The sequence below is a fragment of the Ipomoea nil genome, unplaced genomic scaffold, assembly GCF_001879475.1.
Source record: "Ipomoea nil cultivar Tokyo-kokei standard unplaced genomic scaffold, Asagao_1.1 scaffold1421, whole genome shotgun sequence".
In the NCBI taxonomy this organism is placed as follows: Eukaryota; Viridiplantae; Streptophyta; class Magnoliopsida; order Solanales; family Convolvulaceae; genus Ipomoea; species Ipomoea nil.
This window is the reverse complement of record NW_017617849.1, coordinates 3,755,088-3,776,232: the sequence shown is the minus strand read 5'-3', so window position 1 is coordinate 3,776,232 and position 21,145 is coordinate 3,755,088. Positions and strand designations below refer to the sequence as shown.

The 21,145-nt window shown below is 35.8% G+C and overlaps 4 protein-coding genes across 5 annotated transcripts; 1 reads left to right on the top strand and 3 right to left on the bottom strand.

Moving 5' to 3' along the window:
- The first annotated feature begins 44 nt into the window (after positions 1–44).
- LOC109187691 (pentatricopeptide repeat-containing protein At2g41080) lies at positions 45–3,017 on the top strand. The gene is made up of 2 exons (XM_019337959.1): positions 45–2,070; positions 2,857–3,017. Exon 1 carries the CDS (start codon positions 57–59, stop codon positions 2,049–2,051), a length of 1,995 nt encoding a protein of 664 aa, XP_019193504.1. The 5' UTR covers positions 45–56; the 3' UTR covers positions 2,052–2,070; positions 2,857–3,017.
- On the bottom strand, positions 2,949–7,882 carry LOC109187690 (probable alpha,alpha-trehalose-phosphate synthase [UDP-forming] 7). The gene is made up of 4 exons (XM_019337958.1): positions 7,596–7,882; positions 5,204–7,296; positions 4,705–4,978; positions 2,949–3,955 (listed from the first exon to the last, which is right to left on the bottom strand). The coding sequence occupies exons 2-4, from the start codon at positions 7,195–7,197 to the stop codon at positions 3,656–3,658; spliced, it is 2,568 nt and encodes an 855-aa protein (XP_019193503.1). The 5' UTR covers positions 7,198–7,296; positions 7,596–7,882; the 3' UTR covers positions 2,949–3,655.
- Positions 7,883–13,424: 5,542 nt separating this feature from the next.
- Positions 13,425–17,593, bottom strand: LOC109187696 (cytochrome P450 CYP72A219-like). Of its 2 annotated transcripts, XR_002055301.1 has the most exons (6): positions 17,243–17,593; positions 16,835–17,055; positions 16,438–16,682; positions 15,953–16,337; positions 15,312–15,864; positions 13,425–13,436 (listed from the first exon to the last, which is right to left on the bottom strand). XR_002055301.1 is itself a non-coding variant. In XM_019337963.1 (5 exons), the coding sequence occupies exons 1-5, from the start codon at positions 17,514–17,516 to the stop codon at positions 15,439–15,441; spliced, it is 1,551 nt and encodes a 516-aa protein (XP_019193508.1). In that variant the 5' UTR covers positions 17,517–17,593; the 3' UTR covers positions 15,229–15,438. The 2 variants fall into 2 exon arrangements, 1 of the variants encoding a protein (XP_019193508.1); XM_019337963.1 differs by lacking the exon at positions 13,425–13,436 and having other exon boundaries at positions 15,229–15,864.
- Positions 17,594–18,111: 518 nt separating this feature from the next.
- Positions 18,112–20,688, bottom strand: LOC109187695 (cytochrome P450 CYP72A219-like). The gene is made up of 5 exons (XM_019337962.1): positions 20,270–20,688; positions 19,958–20,175; positions 19,581–19,825; positions 18,936–19,320; positions 18,112–18,846 (listed from the first exon to the last, which is right to left on the bottom strand). The coding sequence occupies exons 1-5, from the start codon at positions 20,547–20,549 to the stop codon at positions 18,421–18,423; spliced, it is 1,554 nt and encodes a 517-aa protein (XP_019193507.1). The 5' UTR covers positions 20,550–20,688; the 3' UTR covers positions 18,112–18,420.
- Positions 20,689–21,145: the final 457 nt, after the last annotated feature.

Below are 21,145 nucleotides of genomic sequence, written 5' to 3'. Positions count from 1 at the left end.
TGTGATTCTCCAATCATATAAAATCTAATACCTTTCTATAATTTTTCAACTTTTAAATGCAAAAATACAAATTATTACCAAATGCAAAGGCAAGCAAAGGCAATCGCATGGGACAGTCTATTCTGAGATCGTCAACTTCCCGCGCATTCACCACAGTAAGCTCCAGAGATTACGCAGTCACGACTTTGTGTTCCGAAGGCTTTGTCAACACCTCTCAGATATGGTTAAACCCATCCCTCTTCTCTCATTTTCTCCAAGAATGCATCCGAGTCCAGTCTCTACCCCTGGCCAAACAGATCCACTCGTTGATCCTCACATCTGGGTGCTTCAGACACCAGTTTGTATCCAACCACCTCCTCAATACGTACGCGAAATTGGGTCGTTTAGATGTTGCCCATTTCTTGTTTGATACAATGCCCAGGAAAAATGTAATGTCTTTTAACATTTTGGTTGGCGGGTACATTCAGAATGGTGATTTGGATGTTGCCGCCAAGTTGTTTGATCAAATGGGCGAGAGAAATTTGGCGACTTGGAATGCGTTAATCACTGGGTTTACCGAGTTCGAGTTCAATGATAAGGCGTGGAGCTTGTTTTCTGAAATGCATGTGCTTGGTTTCTCGCCTGATGCGTTTACTCTTGGGAGTGTTCTGAGAGCCTGCGCTGGATTAAGAGATTTGATTAGGGGCAAGCAAGTTCATGGGTATGCGGTGAGGTCAGGGTTGGATGGCGATCTGGTTGTTTCGAATGCACTGGCTCACATGTACATGAAATCTGGTGTTCTTGAAGAAGGGGAGAGAGTGATTAGGGGGATGCCATTTCAGAATGTGGTTGCTTGCAATACTCTCATCTCAGGGAAGGCACAAAACCAGTGTTCAGAAGGTGCTCTGGATCAGTATAATATGATGAAGATGGCTGGGTTGAGACCTGATAAGATTACATTTGTAAGTGTGATCAGTTCATGTTCTGAGCTGGCTGTTCTTGGACAGGGCCAGCAGATTCATGGTGACGCTATAAAAACCGGTGCCATTTCTGAGGTTTCAGTTGTCAGTTCATTGGTCAGTATGTATTCAAGATGTGGATGCTTGGAGGATGCCATAAAGGCCTTTGAAGAGAGGAAGGAAGCCGATACTGTTTTGTGGAGTGCCATTATTGCTGCTTATGGGTTTCACGGGAGGGGAGCCGAGGCTGTAGAAATCTTTGATAGGATGGAGCTGATAGGATTGGAGGCAAACGACATCACGTTCTTGAGTCTGCTCTATGCTTGTAGCCATTGTGGAATGAAAGATAAAGGGCTTGAAATTTTCGACTCGATGGTGGGAAAATACAAATTAAAGCCTCGACTGGAACATTACACCTGTGTGGTTGACCTTCTGGGAAGATCAGGCCGTTTGGAGGAGGCTGAAGCTTTCATAAGATCAATGCCTGTCGAGGCAGATGCTATTATATGGAAGACTCTGCTATCGGCCTGTAAAACTCACAAGAATGCAGATATGGCAAGAAGGATGGCTGAAGAAGTTCTGCAGATTGATCCCCGAGATTCAGCTTCTTATGTGCTTCTTTCGCACACTCAAGCCTCTGCCAGAAGATGGCAGCAGGTTTCCGAAGTGAGGAAAGCAATGAAAGAGCGAGGCGTTAAGAAAGAGCCAGGAATAAGCTGGGTGGAACTGAAGAATCAAGTTCATGAATTTATTATGGGCAGCAACTCTCATCCCCAGTGTGAGGAGATTGACAGGTATCTAAAGGAATTAACTGCAGAATTAAGGCTAAGTGGGTATGTGCCAGACACAGGGTCAGTTTTGCATGATATGGATGTGGAGGAAAAAGAGTACAACTTGTTGCATCACAGTGAGAAGTTGGCAATTGCTTTTGCTCTTATGAACACCCCAGAAGGTGCCCAGATTAGGGTTATGAAGAACTTGAGAGTCTGCAATGATTGCCATGTGGCTATAAAGTATATATCCAAGATCAAAGGGCGAGAAATTGTTGTACGTGATTCAAGTAGGTTTCATCACTTCAAAAATGGACATTGTTCTTGTGGGGATTACTGGTGACTTGTGAGGAACAATATAACAGTGCCCCGGGGATACATGTGAGCAGTTACAACAATATAACATATTCATGAACGTTAACGAACACATTTGATATGGTGGGAGGTTCTGATCTTCTTATCTTTACAATCTTTTCCAAAAAGTTCCCTCTAGCTATAATTAATGCAGCTTATATAGACAAAAAAGGGGACACGTTTCGAATTCTCGATATGTTCACCACGTGTCACGAGTACGTTAAGTGAGAATGGTAGTGATTCTACGACAAGTCACACGTACATAATGTGACGTATCTCCATGTAATCGGGCTAGGCTTGAAGGTTAATGATCCATTAAAATTATTACGCTCAATTGGTTCGACTCGGGAACAGTTTGCCAACCTGCAATCAAGCCCTATGAGGTGAGGTCAAGAACTCGTGGGCTCACTCGTAAATGTAATCAGAAATTGATGATGAGGATGATTTGGACAATTCTCGAGCAGAAGTACAATATATCAAGGTTATATTTCCTATCAATATTCGCAAACGTATTCACAAACGTTAATGAATACGTTCAGGAACGTGTTCGACTGTTCGCAAACATTAACGACGCTAATGAATACTTAACAAATGAACACAAACAATATTTTCAAAAATCTTAACAAACGAACACGAACACTCCAAAAATCTTAATAAACGAACACAAACAACCTATGTTTATTCATGTTCGATTCGTTAACAACCTGGTCCACACTCCACAATACAATGATTGCTAATTGTCTACTCTCTTTCAAAACTAAAACAAACATGAATATATCAAACTGCATGCTGTATGAATGGCCAAGTATCTCCAACCTCTAGCACACAAATATCATTGCAAACTTATCTCCAGGGGATAAAACTTGTACGACAAAAATGTCAAAGGGGATAAAACTTGAGTTTTGGGACTCTTATCACCAATGGTGTTCAATACACATATGATTTACACATTAAAGAGGACTTCCCCCTAATGAAATTGCATCAATCCATTCAAGTATAAGCTACATATTTTGATTTACAAAGTGCATCGACTTCACTGAATACACAACCGCAATCTAATTTTACCCCAAAGAAATCGACTTCAGATTTGAAAGTTCGATGAGCTTGAGCCAAGCAGTCTCATGCAATAAGATGTTAGAAATATGTCATAAAATGTGAACCAACCTCTCGTTCCAGCACGATAAAGATTTTAGTCAGTCGCTAGCCTAGCAGCATAAACCACTTCAAAAGAATATGGTGTTTTCATCGTTCAGCAGCAGCGGTGCTTCTCTTCAACTTTATTACCTTTCCTCTATGGCTTCATATCCACGCAGATCGTCTGTTTCTTTTTCACGATTGACTTAAACTCTGCAACCAACGAATTTACTTCTTTTTCCTTCACACAGATGAATAATTCCAGACAAGGGATAAAGGAATAAACATGAAAAAAATATAAAAAGCAAATAAAGAATGAATGGTAAAGTCACTACATCTCCAATCCCATAGGCCTGAAATCTATCGTCCTACAGGACATATGTCATCTTCCAACATGGATTTTATGCAACTAACCAGGACCCCGAGTTCAGCAAAAGAATCGACACCTCTCAACATCTTTCAGGACTCGTCATCAGAAGTGACCGGGGTGCAGGTTGATTCAGCGAGAGATTCAAGCATGACTATAACCTCAGATGGATCATCCAAATAATACTTCGCTTTGCTTGGCTTTTGTCCAACAGTGCACGGAAAAACCTTTGCGTTGAAAGAGACGATACTTCTAGAGAGCGCATCACCAATTACTTCAAACATATCCTCATCGGATCTGTCATCACCGATGCAAAGCACAAAATCCGCCAGTTTCCCTTTCTCTGCCATAGAGGTGAATATTTTTTCTGCAACCAAACCTTTGGTGACTCCCTGTAAAGAAAAAGCATAAAAAAAAACCTTGAGAATTCATACAGATGGCTGATGAAACTAAAGGGTATCGTAATAAAAAAGAACAAGAATAGTGCAGATTAAGCATGTAAATAATGAAGCGCAACATAATCAGAAAAATAGAAGCAAACAAGAGATCAGAAATTGTTCACAGCAGTACCAGGATATGTAATGTCTAAATAGAAAGAAGGGGGCAAGGCAACCCCACCCAAGTTGGCCAGGCTATTGACTTAGTAACCACAAGGTTACAAGTGTTGAGCATATAACCATTAATGTACAATCCAACTATTAGCTTAGGCTTTTAGTTGCGATGGAGCACATGCTTCAATTTGGTATCAGAGTCATGCCAACGGTGCTTCAATTTGGTATCAGAGCCATGCCAAAGGTCCCATTAAAAAAAGAGACTATGGTCCACGTGTTACTTGGAGCCTAAAAGTAATCAGCCCGCACACGTAAGGGGGCGTGTTGAGCATATAACCATTAATGTGCAATCCTATTGGTCTTCTTAGTTTGAGACGGTCAGCTATAGGTAACCTAGGCTGATTTACTTCCTTGTGGTCCTTTGCGGGCTAAGGTCACAAGGCAAGGTTACCCAGTGCACACCCTCGGATAGTGGTTGTGGGTTTCCCTCGTCACTCAAAAACAAAATAGAAAGAACATTTTGAAATGCCAACACATAATAGAATGCAGCATACTCTACAACCAAAACAGTCCAAATTGATGATACATACCTGAGGCTTGACTTCTACAATGTGCTGCCCACTTTTCACCGCAACAGGTTCATTTGCCAAAACACTCTCGAGATGATCAAGCATCTCCTTTGCCTGAGAAAAACCAAAACCAGGATCTGCATCGCGATACTGCCAAACTATAGCACTTTCCTTCTTTTCAATGGAAGAACCGTCTGTAGCATCAGTATACGACTGCATCACAGGTTCAGCAAGCTGCATCCATCCAAAATCAGAGCCCTGACCAGACAGTTCCCAATCATGGTCTTGTGACCGCCTATGTTTTACAAGTTCAAAAATTAGCAAACTTCAAAAGCAAAAGAGGTTAAGAAAGCAATGCCACTTGACTCCATAAAATAAACCAAATAAAAGCCTAAGTGCACCCACAAAATCATTATCTGTTTGTGCTTTTGTCATATAAATGCATCATCGCAACTTTATCCAATCAGATATATATCACTAAGAAACGTAATTTAGTAAGGGAAAGAGTAGGAAATCATACCTCAAGAAGTAACCATGTTCTGCAGCAAGCCCCAATTTCCTACAAGGAGAGAACCACTTGCTTAAACTGTCCCTTCCTCTTCCACTAACTATAAAGACTGTATTATTTGGATCACTACAGATTTTGTTTAAAATTGCGAGGACTCTTTCACTAGGAGACTTGATGATAGAATTTTGGGGCATAACAGTTCCATCATAATCCAGTAATATCGCTCTGCTCTTAGCCTTAATATAGGCTGACTCAATATCATCTATTGAGAGCTTTCTGAAGTTGGGATCAAGGGCCACAACTCTGAAACCAAAGCCCAAACCAATGCCATAGCATCTTTTCCTAAAGTGATCAGCACAAGTTCTCTCCATATCTTGCAAAAAGCTCCGTGACCAATAAGCTACATGATGAGTGCTAACATAACGATAATGTTTCTCATGTCGCATTTGTTTCTCTTGCTCAGACATTGATAAAGCCTCGTTCATTGCCTCAGCAGTAGCTTCAACATTCCATGGGTTGATACGGATGGCCCCACTTAGCGAAGGAGAACACCCAATAAATTCAGATATCACGAGCATGCTCTTCATGGCTCCAGCCAAATCAGAATCTGCTTCTGCACCCGGAATTCCTTGTCTACACACAACATATTCATATGGAGTCAGGTTCATCCCGTCCCTCACAGCTGTAACAACAACACATTCTGCGACACTATAGTAAGCCATTTTTTCACTGCTTGATATGGAGTTATCGATGAAAACTACTGGCTCATATCCAGGATTGCCGAATTCCTTATTGATTCTCTTGCAGCTTTCTTGCATCTCAACGTGTATTTCCTCCAAATCAATCCCTTTCCCCCTTGCAGGATTTGCAATTTGGACGAGCACAGCCCTTCCTTGCCACTTTGGATGATGTTTGAGCATGTGTTCCATAGCCAGAAGTTTTAAGTTGATGCCTTTGAAAATATCCATGTCATCAACTCCAAGCAACACGATTTTTCCTTCAAATTGCTGTCTTAGTCCCTTGAACTTCTTCTCTTTATCAGCAAGTCTCATCACCGACTCAATATGTCCCATATGTATACCAACAGGCATAATCTTTATCCCTACCGTCCTCCCATAGTACTCCAGCCCAATATAACCCCTTTTTGACTGGTACTCTAAGCCTAACATCCGACTGCAGCAAGAGAGGAAATGTCGTGCATAATCAAAAGTGTGGAAACCAACAAGGTCAGAGCAAAGCAGAGCCTTGAGAATTTCTTCTCTGACAGGAAGTGTCCTGTAAATCTCGGAAGAAGGAAATGGGCTATGAAGGAAGAAACCCATTCTGAGTCGGTTGAATCGCCTCCTCAAGAATGTGGGCAACACCATCAAATGATAATCATGAATCCAAACAAAATCATCCTCGGGATTAAGAACTTCAATCACTTTTTGTGAAAAAATCTTATTCGCAGACACATATGCTTCCCACATAGACCGATCAAAGCGGCCTCCATGATCAGGTGAAAACGGCAACATGTAGTGAAAAAGCGGCCACAAATGTTTCTTGCAGAATCCTTCATAATACTTCTCCATTAAACTCGGGGGAAGGAAAGTAGGAACACACTGGAATTTTTCCAAAAGATAGCTGGAAACGTCATCCTGTTCAATTGGGTCAACATCAACACACAAAGATCCAACATATTGCACTTCCATTTCTTCCGGTAAACCATCCTTAAGTCGGAATAGTATCGAGTCCTCATTCCAACTAAAGCTCCACCCTTCATTATCTGGTCTTCGTTTTGCTTTCAAGGGCAACTGATTAGCGACAATAATCATCCTATCACAGACTAGTGAAGACTGATTATCAGAAGCAACACTATTAGTCTGTTCATCTTCAAACTCGCATATACTACCTGGCACCGTCATTACCCTCGGCATCGGCAGCCTTCTTCGCTCCCTCTCCCTCCCCATTTCTGGAAAATTTCCAGCTGCCAAATCTAAAAGGTTTGTATACGATCTTGACATCATCTTTACGAAGATACTAGGAGTGTCTCCTCAACTTCACCAAGTAAGCAGACAACGTCAGCACCCAAAATTCACTATTGTCTCCGCAATATTCTCAATTTCCTGAACAGCACAAATCCACACCATCAAAGATCAAACCCCTAGATCGAGCTAAAAATAATACTCAGGAAAAAGAAAACAATAAAATCGAACAGAAACACAATTCTCATAACCAGACAAGCATCTGATCCGATGCACATCTAGAGCAAAAACATCGAAATAAAAACACTAAATTTCTAAAAACCCTAACTTTCACATAACACAATAGAAAGACAAACAATTCCAAACTGGGAAATACCTATATGGGTGAATTGGGATTAGCATAAAAGCAAAAATAAAAATAAAAAATCCAATCTTCTCACCGAAAGACTCAAGCTTTAGAGTTAAATTGGATGGATTTCACACGCCGGAAGGAGACTTGAGAATCAAAACAATTGGAAATTGAGAAATACTTGTTGTGGTCCAGTCGATATAGCATAGATTCCAAATCTTCTTGAGTGATAGTCTCGATCTCTGGTGCTAAATTGAATGGATTTCTAGGGTTGGAAAAGAAACCAGGAAATCTAGAGTACTTCCTCTTTTTATCAACATTTATTTGTGGGTACTGGGTACACATAAAGCTCCCCCCAAAAAAATATGTACGCTGGAAAGTCCTGGTCCCCTGTCCCCAGGAAAATGAATATTCAGAGAATAAATTTTCTACAATAAAATAACACAATTATAATCCGTACATGCCCACTGTTTTTTCCCCCAAAAAAAAAAAACTTATTTTCACGTAAAACGTGGTATCCTGTAAGGAACAACTCGTAGGTGCATGAATCCTGTCTGTACGCATTACAATTTCACAAATGATAAACTTTTCCTACTACGTTAAAGTTGTGTTCAGACGCTGTTTCAAAATTATATTTAAAAAATACAAAAATTTTGGATAATATTTCATTTCGTTAGCCGAAAGCCCTAAAGAAAGAAGGAAATGACAAAATGCAAAGTCACGAAATGGGGCGGAAAAAATTTTAAAAAAGAGAAATAAAGGAAGGAAGGAGAGGCTTATAGTGGAAGCCTTTTTTTGGCGGCCGACTTTGATCGACCGAGCATCAGCCGCTGGATTTGGAGACCACGTGCCACGTGCGTGGTCTAATGAAAACGACGACTCGGGTTTTAGCGGTTCAACTCCTCGGTCTCGATGGGCACAGCCTCGCAGAGCATCCAATCGGTAGACGCGAGTCGCTGACTTGACTTGCCCCCCCGGTTTGCCAATTGTCTTGCGTGCCCACTTATGTCTCAACAAACCGGATAGTTATGCTGTGCATCCGTAGCATACGGATGCCAAAACAACGTCGTTTTATTAAAAAAGTGCGCGTCTCCCCTTTAAAAAAAATTCAAGTTCAATTCTCAGCAACAACATTATATTGTTCATTTATTCTGAAATTTTAGTTCATAGATTATGGAATTATAGTTCATTGATTATGGAATTATAGTTCATCGATTATGCAATTGTAGTTCATCGATTCTGAAATTTTAGTTTATAGATTATGGAATTTTAGTTCATTCATTCTGGAATTTTTAGTTCATAGATTAGATTATGAAATTTTAGTTCATATGTTGTTGCTGGGAATCGAACTTGATTTTTTTTTTTAAGGGGAGACGCGTGTTTTATTAAAACGACGTCGTTTTTGCATCCGTATGCACCATGCATGGTGCATACGGATGCACAGCATAATTTGCCCAACAAACCGAACCTACATGTTCTCCTTGTATAACTCTATACCATTAACTACTAAATTTTGTAGCCCATAGAGACACTCCCCAAAAGTGTATATATTGAATAAATCTTATTTATGTATTTTATTATTGTCACACTAAGAAAATTTGTCTCTATGGGGGTTTAAATGAAAATATAATTTTTCTACAAAAAGTGATACGGTTTAAGCTATTTATCATGGTTCATTAATTGTTATAGTTTTAGTAAAACATTGCGGATTAATTTTATAATTATTATAAATTTATAAGTTTGTAATATTTATAAAACTAACCTCTTATTTTTTTCTTATTTGTAACGACTATCAACCGTTATTTATCGTGCTATCCAAATGGATTAATAAGATTAATCATCAATTTTTACTAGAGTCTATTTTAACATTGAATCTTATCTAAATAAAATAACTAGTATATTTTTATGTGCGATGCGCAAAAAATAGGTGCCCACTACTAATACATTTTATTAAAATTTTAAATTTATTTAAATTTTAGATATTTAAATTATTCTAAATAATAATAATAATTATAATAATAATAATAATAATAATAATAATGATGATAATAATGATGTAAATCATTTTTATAAATTTGATATTTATATTTTATGTAATAATTAACATATAACTCAAATATATAATGTTTATATATTATTATTAATGAAGAAGATAAGAAAATATATGGTGAATGCATGTGCATGGTAATAATAGTGGAAAAGATAACGGAAGTTATAACGGTAGGGGTATGTTTGTCCAAAATATTTTAATGTACAACCTTTATAGCATAATGTACAAAAAAACTTAACGGAAAAAACGGACATAAATTAGGGGTATAACTTTCATTCACACTTATTATGTTTTTAGATTTTAGATACTTGTATCCGTATAAAATGATACATGTATCTATTAACAGTCTATAAAATAATAGTGATGACATATGTTTATATATTTTAGATTCTTCATAAATGCTAAGTTTAAATGTTTAATTATGTATAATGATGATGATGATGATGATGATGATGATGATGATGATGATGATGATGATGATGATGATGATGATGATGATGATGATGATGATGATGATGATGATGATGATGATGATGATGATGATGATGATGATGATGATGATGATGATGATGATGATGATGATGATGATGATGATGATGATGATGATGATGATGATGATGATGATGATGATGATGATGATGATGATGATGATGATGATGATGATGATGATGATGATGATGATGATGATGATGATGATGATGATGATGATGATGATGATGATGATGATGATGGTGGTGGTGGTGGTCAAATAGACCTTCAAACTTTTGCTAAAGAGTCCATTAATTCCTCCAACTTTTTAAAGATACAATTACACCCATTAACAATACATTTTGATGCAATGATGTCAAATACAAGTAATGACTTGCTATTATATTATTTGCATTTGCCAAAAGCTACATCATTTTTTGTTTAAACGCAAATGTTCAATGCATTTTTAAAAATTTTATGATAGATAATAATATTTTTTATAAGCAAAAATTAAAATTTTATCTTCTAATATTTATAAGATTTATATGTTTCTTTATTATATTTATTTTGATCATTTAGTTTTACTAACTTTTGGTTATTCATTGAACATTTTTCAAGCGCACATGATTCGTATTTACAACTAGTAGTTTTATTAAGCAGCGAACTTATGGTTGAATCTCATCAACAACATTTTAAATTATTGTTAAATCCAACAAACTATATGACATGCTAGAAAGATGATATGACATATAATATGATATTTCAAAAATAACGATCATAGTATGTATGGTATGATAATAACAATTCAATCATTAAACAATAACATTATATGCAGCACGAAAATCGACAGAGAAATAATAATTTGACATGGCAATGTCAACTCAATCATTAAACGACAACATTTTAAATTATTGATATATATATATATATATATATATATATATATATATATTTATATATATTTATATCATAATTAGAAGTATTACACTAACAAATCAACATAGTACATCAAATCACTAATAAATAATTAAATAGTAAATACCAATTACCAGTTTATCACAAATCTAATTTAAAACTCTAATATATTTTCAAATTTAAACAGTTAAACATTCAAATTGTTTAGATTTTTCATTAACATTTTCATTAAAAAAAAAAATACAAATTTTAGATTAGACTCATCTAAAGATAAATTGACAATCTAAGTATTGTCAAATGTCTTTTTATGTCCACAAATATCTACATTATATTTTTTTCCTGATCCATAATGTTTTTTTCATTTTTATTTATATTTGGCACAAGTGTCAAATAGATCAATCTACTACTGCGAAGTGCTCAATTCGCACCATGAACTAAATTAAGTGTCAAATCGGTCCATTTACCAGCTAAATTTGTTCAATTGACATTTTTTACAGGTTGCTAGCAGGTTGCCTATCTAATTATTAAAAATAAATAAATAAATAAAATTAAAAATTAAAAATATTAAAAAAAACAAAAATAATATCAGCCCCCGGCTGTCCTCGCCAGACAGCCGGTGGCTGATTTTTTTTTTAAAAAAATTAATTTTTTATTCTATTTATTTATTTATTTATTTTTAATAATTAGATAGGCAACCTGCTAGCAACCAGTAAAAAATGTCAATCGAACAAATTTAGCTGGTAGATGGACCTATTTGATACTTAATTTAGTTCGTGTTGAAAATTGAGTACTTCGCAGTAGTAGATGAGTCTATTTAACACTTGTGCCTTTATATTTTGGGCCAAATTTTAGAAAAATGTTTTTTTTTTTTTTAATATTAAGGGTTTTTTTTTTTTTTTTTTTTTTTTTTTTCATTTAAGTCAAAACACACACAAACAGGTTTATCAATTTTTATTTAAATAAGAAAATACCCTTTAAAAAAAAAAACCCAAATTTTGTTCCAATTAAAACTGTTGATTAATTGAGAAATAACACTGAAACATTTTTGAAATGAGAAAATGTTACCCTCATAACAAACTATATGAGGTGTAGTGTAAACAATTAAGCATTCTAATTGCTTATATTTTTGGTTTCAAAAAAAAAAAAATTGCTTATATATTTTTTTATTAACATCTAGATCTTCATAAAAAAAAAAAATTAAAAAAATACATACTTTAGATCAGACCCATCTAAGGATAAAGCTAAATTGACAAATTAAGTGATGTCAATGTCTTTTTATGTTCACAAATTTAATTATATTTACAAATATCTACATTATATTGTTTTCGTCCTAAGAAATGCATCTTTTTAATTTTTATTTTAAATTTGTGCCGAAATTATACAAATGGTTGAACAATATTTTATAAAAAAAAAAAACCGTCAATTTTTAGTTTTTTTTTTTAGTTTTTTTTTTTTTTTTGGGTCAAACACAAAAACATATTGGCAATTGCTCTCCTCTTGAAGCCGAAGCCTGGGCTTACTCAAGGGCATTCAACTAGCCGTAAAATGGGTTTTAAGAAAGTAATTTTTGAAAATGACTCTAGTATAATTTTCAAGTTTGTCAATGGTGACTTATACCCTTCTATCACAGCATATAACATCCTGGAGGCATGTAAGAAAGAGTTGCGCAGATTTGAGTTCTGGCAGGTGGTTGAGATAGCTCGTAAGCAAAATATAGTGGTCGCAGATGCAATTGCCAAACAAGCCAAGCATTTCCCCAAAGGTTTGCATGTATTAGAAAATTTCCCTGATTTTGTACTAGGCCTAATTGAGGATGACTTAGATGGCTTCCCAGCTTGACGCTATGTGTATAATATAAATCATTAAGTTTGTTAAATAACGTGGGTATCCCCTTCTTTTCGATAAAATAAAAAATCAATTAGCATATTAACACATGAAATGAAATAAAAAGTACACCCAGTACAAATCATTTGACAAAATCACCATTATCGATTTGAGTTTAACAAATATCTACAATTTTAAATGATTTTCAATTGGATGAAACTAGGATTCTCATACTATGTGCAACTAAGAATGAGTCCTGATGTGTCAAGCAGGTGACCTGGGTGGGTTGAGGTTCAATCTTTTGGAAGAAGAATGAGTCCTGATGAGATGAAGAATAAAAGCAATACATAAAAGATAAGCGGAAAAGAATAATAATTATATATTACTACGCAATGTAATTCTATTACGATAAGTTTTCTAAAATATAGACCGTTGTGACATAGATTTTTAATCAGATACATTTCACTCTTTCCAGTTTAATATTCTTCCTTACCAAGCTAACCACACCTCTCATCCATATCCCTTTATCCTAGACGAAAATATAGGGGTGTTTAGTAAATAGCTTTTAAATGATTAAGTTAGTGAGTTTGGCTAGTTGATTGCATTAGTTGATTGTAGACAGAACAATATTTGGTAAATTGATCGTTAGCGGATAGCTGATTACATGCAAAATGACTTTCTCAAAATGTTGATAAAAAAAAAATACTTTGAGCAGTTTTTTGAATTTTAGCATTTTGGAATAATAAACTGTTACAAAAAATTAATTAATCAACACTTATATTGACTGTTTTTTAAGTCAAACAACTAATAATGATCAAATAAATCAAAATTAACTGGTAAGCTAATTATGTTACTAAACACGACCATAATCTCCTTTATTGCCACTACTCCACTAGTCCATGCTTTACGACCTAGGTCAACATTTGTTTGATAGGTTATATTGAAATTTTTTTTTTACTGAATATTCTTAATATATCATTTTCAACCAGGATTACATGCAAGTGGGCAAGTGGCAACCCCCCTTCCCCCCCCCCCCCCCCCCAAAAAAAAAAAAAAAAGAAGAAATTTTTGCCAGTTGTTTTAGCTGGATTGGATTGGGGCAAGATTGTCGAAAGTGAAGAACTTTGCTATGACATATATGTTTTGTACGTGTGAGATGATGGTGGTCCATTTCTTAGCTTCTTCCCATCATTTTTTTGTCCTTCTCAACAAAACATTGCCAACCTACTACTACTAATAATTCAATTTGGTTCAATGCTTCCCTTTTTTGGATTTTTTTGGGATTGTCATCACAAGCTACTCTTGTGGTTAGGGTTTAAAGAAGTGAAGGCATGCTTGCTTTTCAATTTATCTTTGATGAAATATCTAGATTCTTTTTGAATACTACCATCAAATTTAATTTAATTTCGAACCATTTAAATATTGAGTAAAATTAAGTAAAACTTAAATTGTATAAAAATTATAATTAAATGTATTTCAAAAAATATCATGAAACGTAAAAATTAGATTCTTATTTATTTTTAACTACTTATTCAATTACTTGTTAGATCGATTTGATTGTATGAAGTTAGGCCTCAATGCATAACAATTTGTTATTAATATTTAGACAATTGAGTTTATATAAATATTATAATCTCTGAAAATAAATAAAAATAAAAATTAAATTTTACTAAAATATCATTAGCCTAAAACTTTGTGCCAATATAATTGAAAAGAAATACATTGGACATTATTGGTGAACACACATGATATATAAGCCCAATTACAAGGAAACCACCTACAAGTGAGGCCAATTGTACTAGGGCATATGGTCCATTGATGGGCAATTCATATCATGGACCATGGTCCACGTCCACATAACAATATGCATCTTGAATTGAAACGATGATGTACAAAATGTATACTCGTAAGATACATGATTTCATAATATAAGACAACACAAGACACATACACATGTTATATATTTATTTATTTTTCAAATATGATTATAATTTGTTTCAATAGACACAAAATTTCACAACACTAGACACAAAAATTTATAACATAAAAGCAATTATTAATTTGTTTCAAGTACATAATTCATACTCTTAAGGTACAAAATTTCATAGCACAAGACACAAAAACTCACAATATAAGACACATACATATTCACAGTATAAGAATTTCCATTGATGTAGAAGTATATTGAATATTCATTTTTGAATAGTATACTTAAAAATGAATATTCACTACACTAAAAATTAATCGTAATAAAATGAATATTCAGTAACATTCAATATATTAAAAATAAACCTTATGTTAGTGATCTACCTTGTCTGGTTGCCAAGGATGTGGTCTCTTCACCAACCAAACAGAACAACTTGCACAATGTTAATATGGTATAGTGCCAAATTGCCAAGGATTAGTGAATAGTAAACCCATAATCTCTGCAAAAGGATCACTATTGAATGCTGCTGCTAAAAGAAGAAAGAAAGAAAGAAACATGATGTTTGACTCGAGTTTTTAAAATTAAGTTACATTGTTTAAGACATTATATGGTGCAAAAGTCACAATGTTTGCTTATTCTTTAGCTAACAAATCACATGGCAATATAGCTTGAAAGTGGCAAGCATGAGTATATGCACAGTTAAGATCCTTCAAACTAAGGATTTCTGTGTATAGGATTAATGTTATGGTTTTACAGTCTCTGCAGAATGAGGGGAGCGCCGTGCTGAGGGTGAATGGTTATTATTGCGAATGGAGCATGAGTATAGGATGGAGACAGTTTAAAGGAGAAGCGCTGCAAGATCATAGCCAGAGCCATTTTTGCTTCTAACATAGCGAAGTTTTGTCCAATGCATACTCGAGGCCCCCATGCAAAAGGGAAGAAGCATACTTTCCCCTCTGTTGCCTTTGAAACGCCTTCGCTGAATCTCTCTGGGTTGAACTCTTTTGCGTTTTCGCCCCAAATCTCCTTGTCATGGTGTAATAGAATTGTTGGTAGAAACAGCAACACTCCAGCTGGTAGACGTAGCTCTCCCAATTTAGTGTCCTTATGGACCCTTCTACCTGTTGTTGCTAACGGTGGATATAGCCTCAAAGATTCGAGCAAAATCGATGTCACCTGTACATATTAGAACATGTCAAGAAATGTGACAATATAATGTCACAGAAGTTACAATTTTTATGGTCCAAGTTTACAAAGAACTTACAATTTTTAGCTTATTCAATCCATCGAGGTCGGGTTTATTCTTCCCAAAGAGCTGCAAAACCTCCTCTCTCGCTCTCACCTGCCAATCTTGATTCATGCTCAGCAAAATCATAGTCCAGACAAGTACTACAGAGGTTGTCTCTTGCCCGGCAAAATAGAAAAGCTTGCACTCATCAATCACTTCTGATATTGTCATCCCGAAATCCTTATTTCCATGTTCTTCAATTTCTCTAGAATTGGACTCCAACAATATCCCCAATAGATCCTCCTTACTGGCCTCCCCGGCCTCCATTGCCTTCAATCTTTTATCGATTATGCTCCTTATCGACGTTTGAACTATGTTCTCTATTTCATACATTCTTTTGTTCCTTTTAGTTGGCAAAAACCTAGGAATTGAAAATCATATTTACTTTAGTTAATAAAAGTAAAACCAAACATACATTTAGGCAAAGACTGCTAAACTGGGGAATAAGGACTTGATCTTACCTTGACCCCGGGATATAAATTGTGCGCGACACTTCCATTACATGCTCAGCTTGTTCTTTTTGAAGTTCAAATATCTTTTGCCCTTCTTCATAGCTACTACCAAACGCTGTACGAGAAATCACTTCACTAGTCATTTTCTCGAGGAAAGGCCACACATCAACCTCTCCTGATCCTCCCTCTAGGATAACATTGTCCCATTTAGCCAGCATCTCAGTGCAGCTCATGTAGAATGCTGGTAGCATATGCTACATGAAAAAGAGCAGAATTATATTCCTAGCTTCATCAGAATACATATATATATATATATATATATATATATATATATATATATATATATATATATATATATGTTCAAAGAAAAATCTCAAAATCACACAAGGGCATTAGCTAGGAACACCTTTAATTTCTCAGTATGGAAGGCAGGATTGATGAGTTTTCTATGTTTGGCCCATTTGTCTTCCTCAAGGGTTACTAGTCCTTCAGCCAACAACTTGGCCTGTGGATTGGGGTGAAGGATCTTCTGAAAAACATCATATTTTGCATAGATTTCCTTTACAAGTTCATTATCTGTGACTATTACCATAGGATTTGGCCCAAGCCACACAAAGCAATTCTCACCTGCAAGTTAATTGCCATTTCTACCATATTACTTTTAACAGGCTCCAAGCTACACATGGACAATCTCTAACTCTGATGCCAAATTGAAACATGTGATCCATCTCGAACTAAAAATTTAAGCTGATAGTTGGTCCTTCCTATATATGTACTGAACCAAAGAGTAGATCAGAGGGTTTGTGTAACATACCATATTTGATGATGGAGTCAAGAATGAAAGGCATGATTCTTGGGATTGTATCATCTGAGAGATTGATGGGTCTGGATTTGGCTTCAGTGATGCTGCTGATTAGGTCTGGAAGGTTTCCATAAGGGGGCCTGTAAGGGCACCCCTTAAGACCTTGTCCTCTAAGGCACTTCTCCAAACTCCTTGGCTTAAACCAAGCCCAGTTCAACAGTCTCCATGCATAATATGAACACACTAAGACTACTGCAAACCATACTCCAACTGTTGTACTGGACATAGTCTCAGGTTCTGTCTTCTTGAAATCCTAGAATTAATGGAGTCCTGTTTAGCTTTGTGCCTTCTTTAATGTCTGTCTGTGTGTGTACAGCTATATATAAATATTCCCTTTTTGTCCTCCACAGCTTGTGCCACATAGTATTTTCCCCCAGATGTGTTTGTACTCAACTACTCATTCATTGACTTTTTATTTTTTTAAAGAATAAATAAATAAATCCCAAAATAAAATACAAAATGTACTTATCGCATATGATGTATGTACGAGACTATCGATGCCCAATAGCTTCGCCAATTAACTGTAGCTCTTGTTAGGAGAAAGCTACGTGCGGAAATAAAGGCGTCAACTCTCCTATTTTATTAGCCATTTAATAGTTAAATTAACTTATTTTTTTCCCTAATAATTTCATTAATATTTTTGTGATTTTAAACTTAATTAATAAAAAGATTATTATAAATTCTAAATATCTAAATTTTATCTACAAATACTAAATTAAATAATACTCCGTAATAATATATTAAATTGCAGAAAAAAATTGAATCAACCCTCATTAATTAGACAAATGGAATGGAGGAGTGAGTATTTGGCTAATGCTACATGAACAAAAGAAAGTTTACCAGGTATTTTTTTATTTGAGAGACTACTAATTCTGTTACAATGTAATATTTGTTCATAACTACACTACAAAGAGTCAATTCCGTCTCTACTAGGCGATCGAACTCATGACAGACCTTCCCTATCTGAGAGAACCACTTCGTGCCACTAAATAACAAGATCATGGACAAATACTTAATTAATTATCTAATAAAATCAATCATTTATTTATCCCCGTGTCGGCAACACTTGTTTATTATTTCCATAAAGATCCAGTGTGTTTGTGTTGAGGGGTAGAATGGGAAGAAACACGCTATAAGTTGTGGAAAAGCAGGGGAGCACCATACTGGGGATGAATAGTGAAGACAGTGATGGGAGAGTGCGTAAATGATGGAGAGAGGTCGAAGGTGAAGCGTTGCAGTATCATAGCTAGCGCCATTTTACATTCAAGCATTGCAAAGTTTAGGCCGATGCATATTCGAGGTCCGCCGCCAAATGGGAGGAAAGTTAGCTGTCCATTACTTACTTTCGCCACTCCTTCACTGAATCTCTCTGGCTTGAACTCCTTTGCATCATTGCCCCATAATTCTTCATTATGGTGCAATAAGATAATTGGTATTGAGATTAGAACGCCCGAGGGTAGTAATACATTTCCGAGTTTAGTTTCTTCATTTGTCCTCCTGGTTAACACTGGTACTGGTGGGTACAATCTCATGGCTTCGTTCAAAATCATCGTCACCTACAAAAATATTTATAAATTGAAATATTAGTACCGGTGACACTTGTGTACAGTATAATAAGTTTGTAAATAGTTGCTGAATTACTTACGATTTTCATACGATTTAATCCTTCGAGATTTGGTTTATCTTTTCCAAATAGCTGCAAAACCTCTTCTCTGGCAAGCGTTTGCCATTCTTGATGCCTACTCAACAAGACCATAGTCCAGACAAGCAACACAGCACTGGTCTCTTGCCCAGCAAAATAGAATACCTTGCACTCTTCAACCACCTCTTTGGTGGTCATTCCAAAATCATTGTTTCCATGTTGTTCGATTTCTTTAAAATTGGAGTCCAGTAAAATACCCAATAGATCATCCTTAGTAGCTTCTCCAGCTTCCATTGCCTTCACTCTCTTCTCAATTATATCCCCGATTGATGCTTGAACTTGCCGGTCAATTTCCATCATTCTTCTATTCTTCTTAGTAGGGATAAACCTGCATTAGAAAAAAAAAACAGTTTAATTATAAACCATTTATCACTACGTCAATAGCTAGTAGGAATATGCAACTTTTAATCCCCTAACCACTTGGTGTTGTGCACCCTTCAAGCCTAATCAATTTTATTTCCTTTGCTGCTAGACTGGCCCTTGCCGGGACCTCTCCCCAACAATTTACTATCCGCCTGGTGTTGGATATGACTTTAGGGCCTTTGCCCAATACTTTTTTAGTTTGAAGATGTGAAACACAAATGTTACCTCCATCCCGGGATATAAAGTGAGCGTGATGTCTCGATTACATGCCCTGCTAGTTCGATTTGGAGCTCAAATATCTTCCTTCCTTCTTGGTAGTTACTACCAAACGCGGTGCGCGAAATGGCATCACAGGTCAATTGCTGAAGGTGAGGCCACACATCTATCTCTGAACATTCTTCCTCGGCCACAATCTTCTCCCATTTGCCCAACATCTCAGCACAACTCGTGTAGAAAGCCGGCAGCATATGCTATATATAATATATATAAATTTGACATTCAAAGTTGCAACAACGAAACGGCAACAAAAGAAGCAAACTGAAATTAAGAGATATGTTATAGAAGCTAGCATGGCAGTAAATTAAATGGTGGAAAAAGGGAACCTTTAACTTTTCAACATGGAAGGCAGGATTAATGATTTTTCTATGTTTATTCCATTTATCTTCTTCAATGACATCTAGTCCTTCAGCCAACAATTTGGTCAGTCCATTCAAACCCGGCTTCTGATAGACAGTATGCTTAGTAAAGACCTCCTTTATAAGCTCAGGGTCCGTGATGAACACCATTGGTTTTGGCCCAAGCCATATAAAGCAATTCTTACCTGCATTTTTGTTTCTTTTTTGCTTATATCAACAATTATATATTATAGTACTGGATCTGAAGAAATTAAAGATGGTGAAACAAGCTAAGCGTACCATATTGTTGAATGGAATGTATGAAGTAAGGAACAATTCTTGAGGCTATGTCATCTGAAAGATTATTCAATGGCGGCTTGGACTTGGCTTCTCTCAGTGCCTTGTTCAGCTCTCTTAGATCTCCCAGCAAGAAACGATAAGAATTCCCCTTGAAGCCCTGTTGTCTAAGGCATTTCTCTAGTTTTCTGGGTTTCAACCATGCCCAGTTCAAAGCTCTCCAGGAAAGTACAAAGATAACTACTGCAAAGGGAAAAGCTAAGAGGACATGAGCATTCTCCATCTCAGTGGACAAAAATGGATACTATTCTAGCTGCTTCCAACTTTATGCATGTGCAATATAAGTCGAAGGGCTCAAATAATATCTCTACAAGATTGTGTGGCACAAGGCCGTCCCTTGGAAACTAGTCCACCCAAGCACAAAGAGTCAATACCACCTAGCTAGCTCGAACTTACAATCTCCCATGTGAGAACAAGGTGGTGCCATTAAACCACAAGGTCATTGGTGCTACACTTGCAACTTATTTGTACAAATAGAGAAAAGTTAAAAGGAAAAAAAAATTAAGAATCATTTTAGTTCATGATCTACCTGTACTCTGATATATGATATTATTATTGGTCAACTCGTATTTCCGCGTGGACTTATTAATATATTAAGAATATTTGGATCCATACACTACTGGAAATTATGAAATTTCTGACTACCTGAAAGTGATCTTAAATCAAGTTGAAATCAAAAAGTGATCGGAAATAGCAACAAAGATTTTTTCGGATACCAAAAGTGGTCGGAACAAGGCTTTCGACTTGATTTAAGATCACTTTCAGGTAGTCAGAAATTCCATAATTTCCAGTAGTGATATACAATTATTTAAATTACAA

Excerpts from the sequence above, each read along its gene's own strand:
- LOC109187695 (XM_019337962.1), bottom strand. The coding sequence starts at position 20,549 with ATGGAGAATGCTCATGTCCTCTTAGCTTTTCCCTTTGCAGTAGTTATC. Across the intron at positions 20,176-20,269 it reads ACATTCCATTCAACAATATG|GTAAGAATTGCTTTATATGG; the intron begins GTACGCTTAGCT and ends ACAAAAATGCAG. Across the intron at positions 18,847-18,935 it reads GATTAAATCGTATGAAAATC|GTGACGATGATTTTGAACGA; the intron begins GTAAGTAATTCA and ends ATATTTTTGTAG.
- LOC109187696 (XM_019337963.1), bottom strand. The coding sequence starts at position 17,516 with ATGTCCAGTACAACAGTTGGAGTATGGTTTGCAGTAGTCTTAGTGTGT. Across the intron at positions 17,056-17,242 it reads TGACTCCATCATCAAATATG|GTGAGAATTGCTTTGTGTGG; the intron begins GTATGTTACACA and ends ATTAACTTGCAG. Across the intron at positions 16,338-16,437 it reads ATTTATATCCCGGGGTCAAG|GTTTTTGCCAACTAAAAGGA; the intron begins GTAAGATCAAGT and ends TTCAATTCCTAG.
- LOC109187690 (XM_019337958.1), bottom strand. The coding sequence starts at position 7,197 with ATGATGTCAAGATCGTATACAAACCTTTTAGATTTGGCAGCTGGAAAT. Across the intron at positions 4,979-5,203 it reads GAACATGGTTACTTCTTGAG|GCGGTCACAAGACCATGATT; the intron begins GTATGATTTCCT and ends TGTAAAACATAG. Across the intron at positions 3,956-4,704 it reads TTGTAGAAGTCAAGCCTCAG|GGAGTCACCAAAGGTTTGGT; the intron begins GTATGTATCATC and ends TTTTCTTTACAG.
- LOC109187691 (XM_019337959.1), top strand. The coding sequence starts at position 57 with ATGCAAAAATACAAATTATTACCAAATGCAAAGGCAAGCAAAGGCAAT.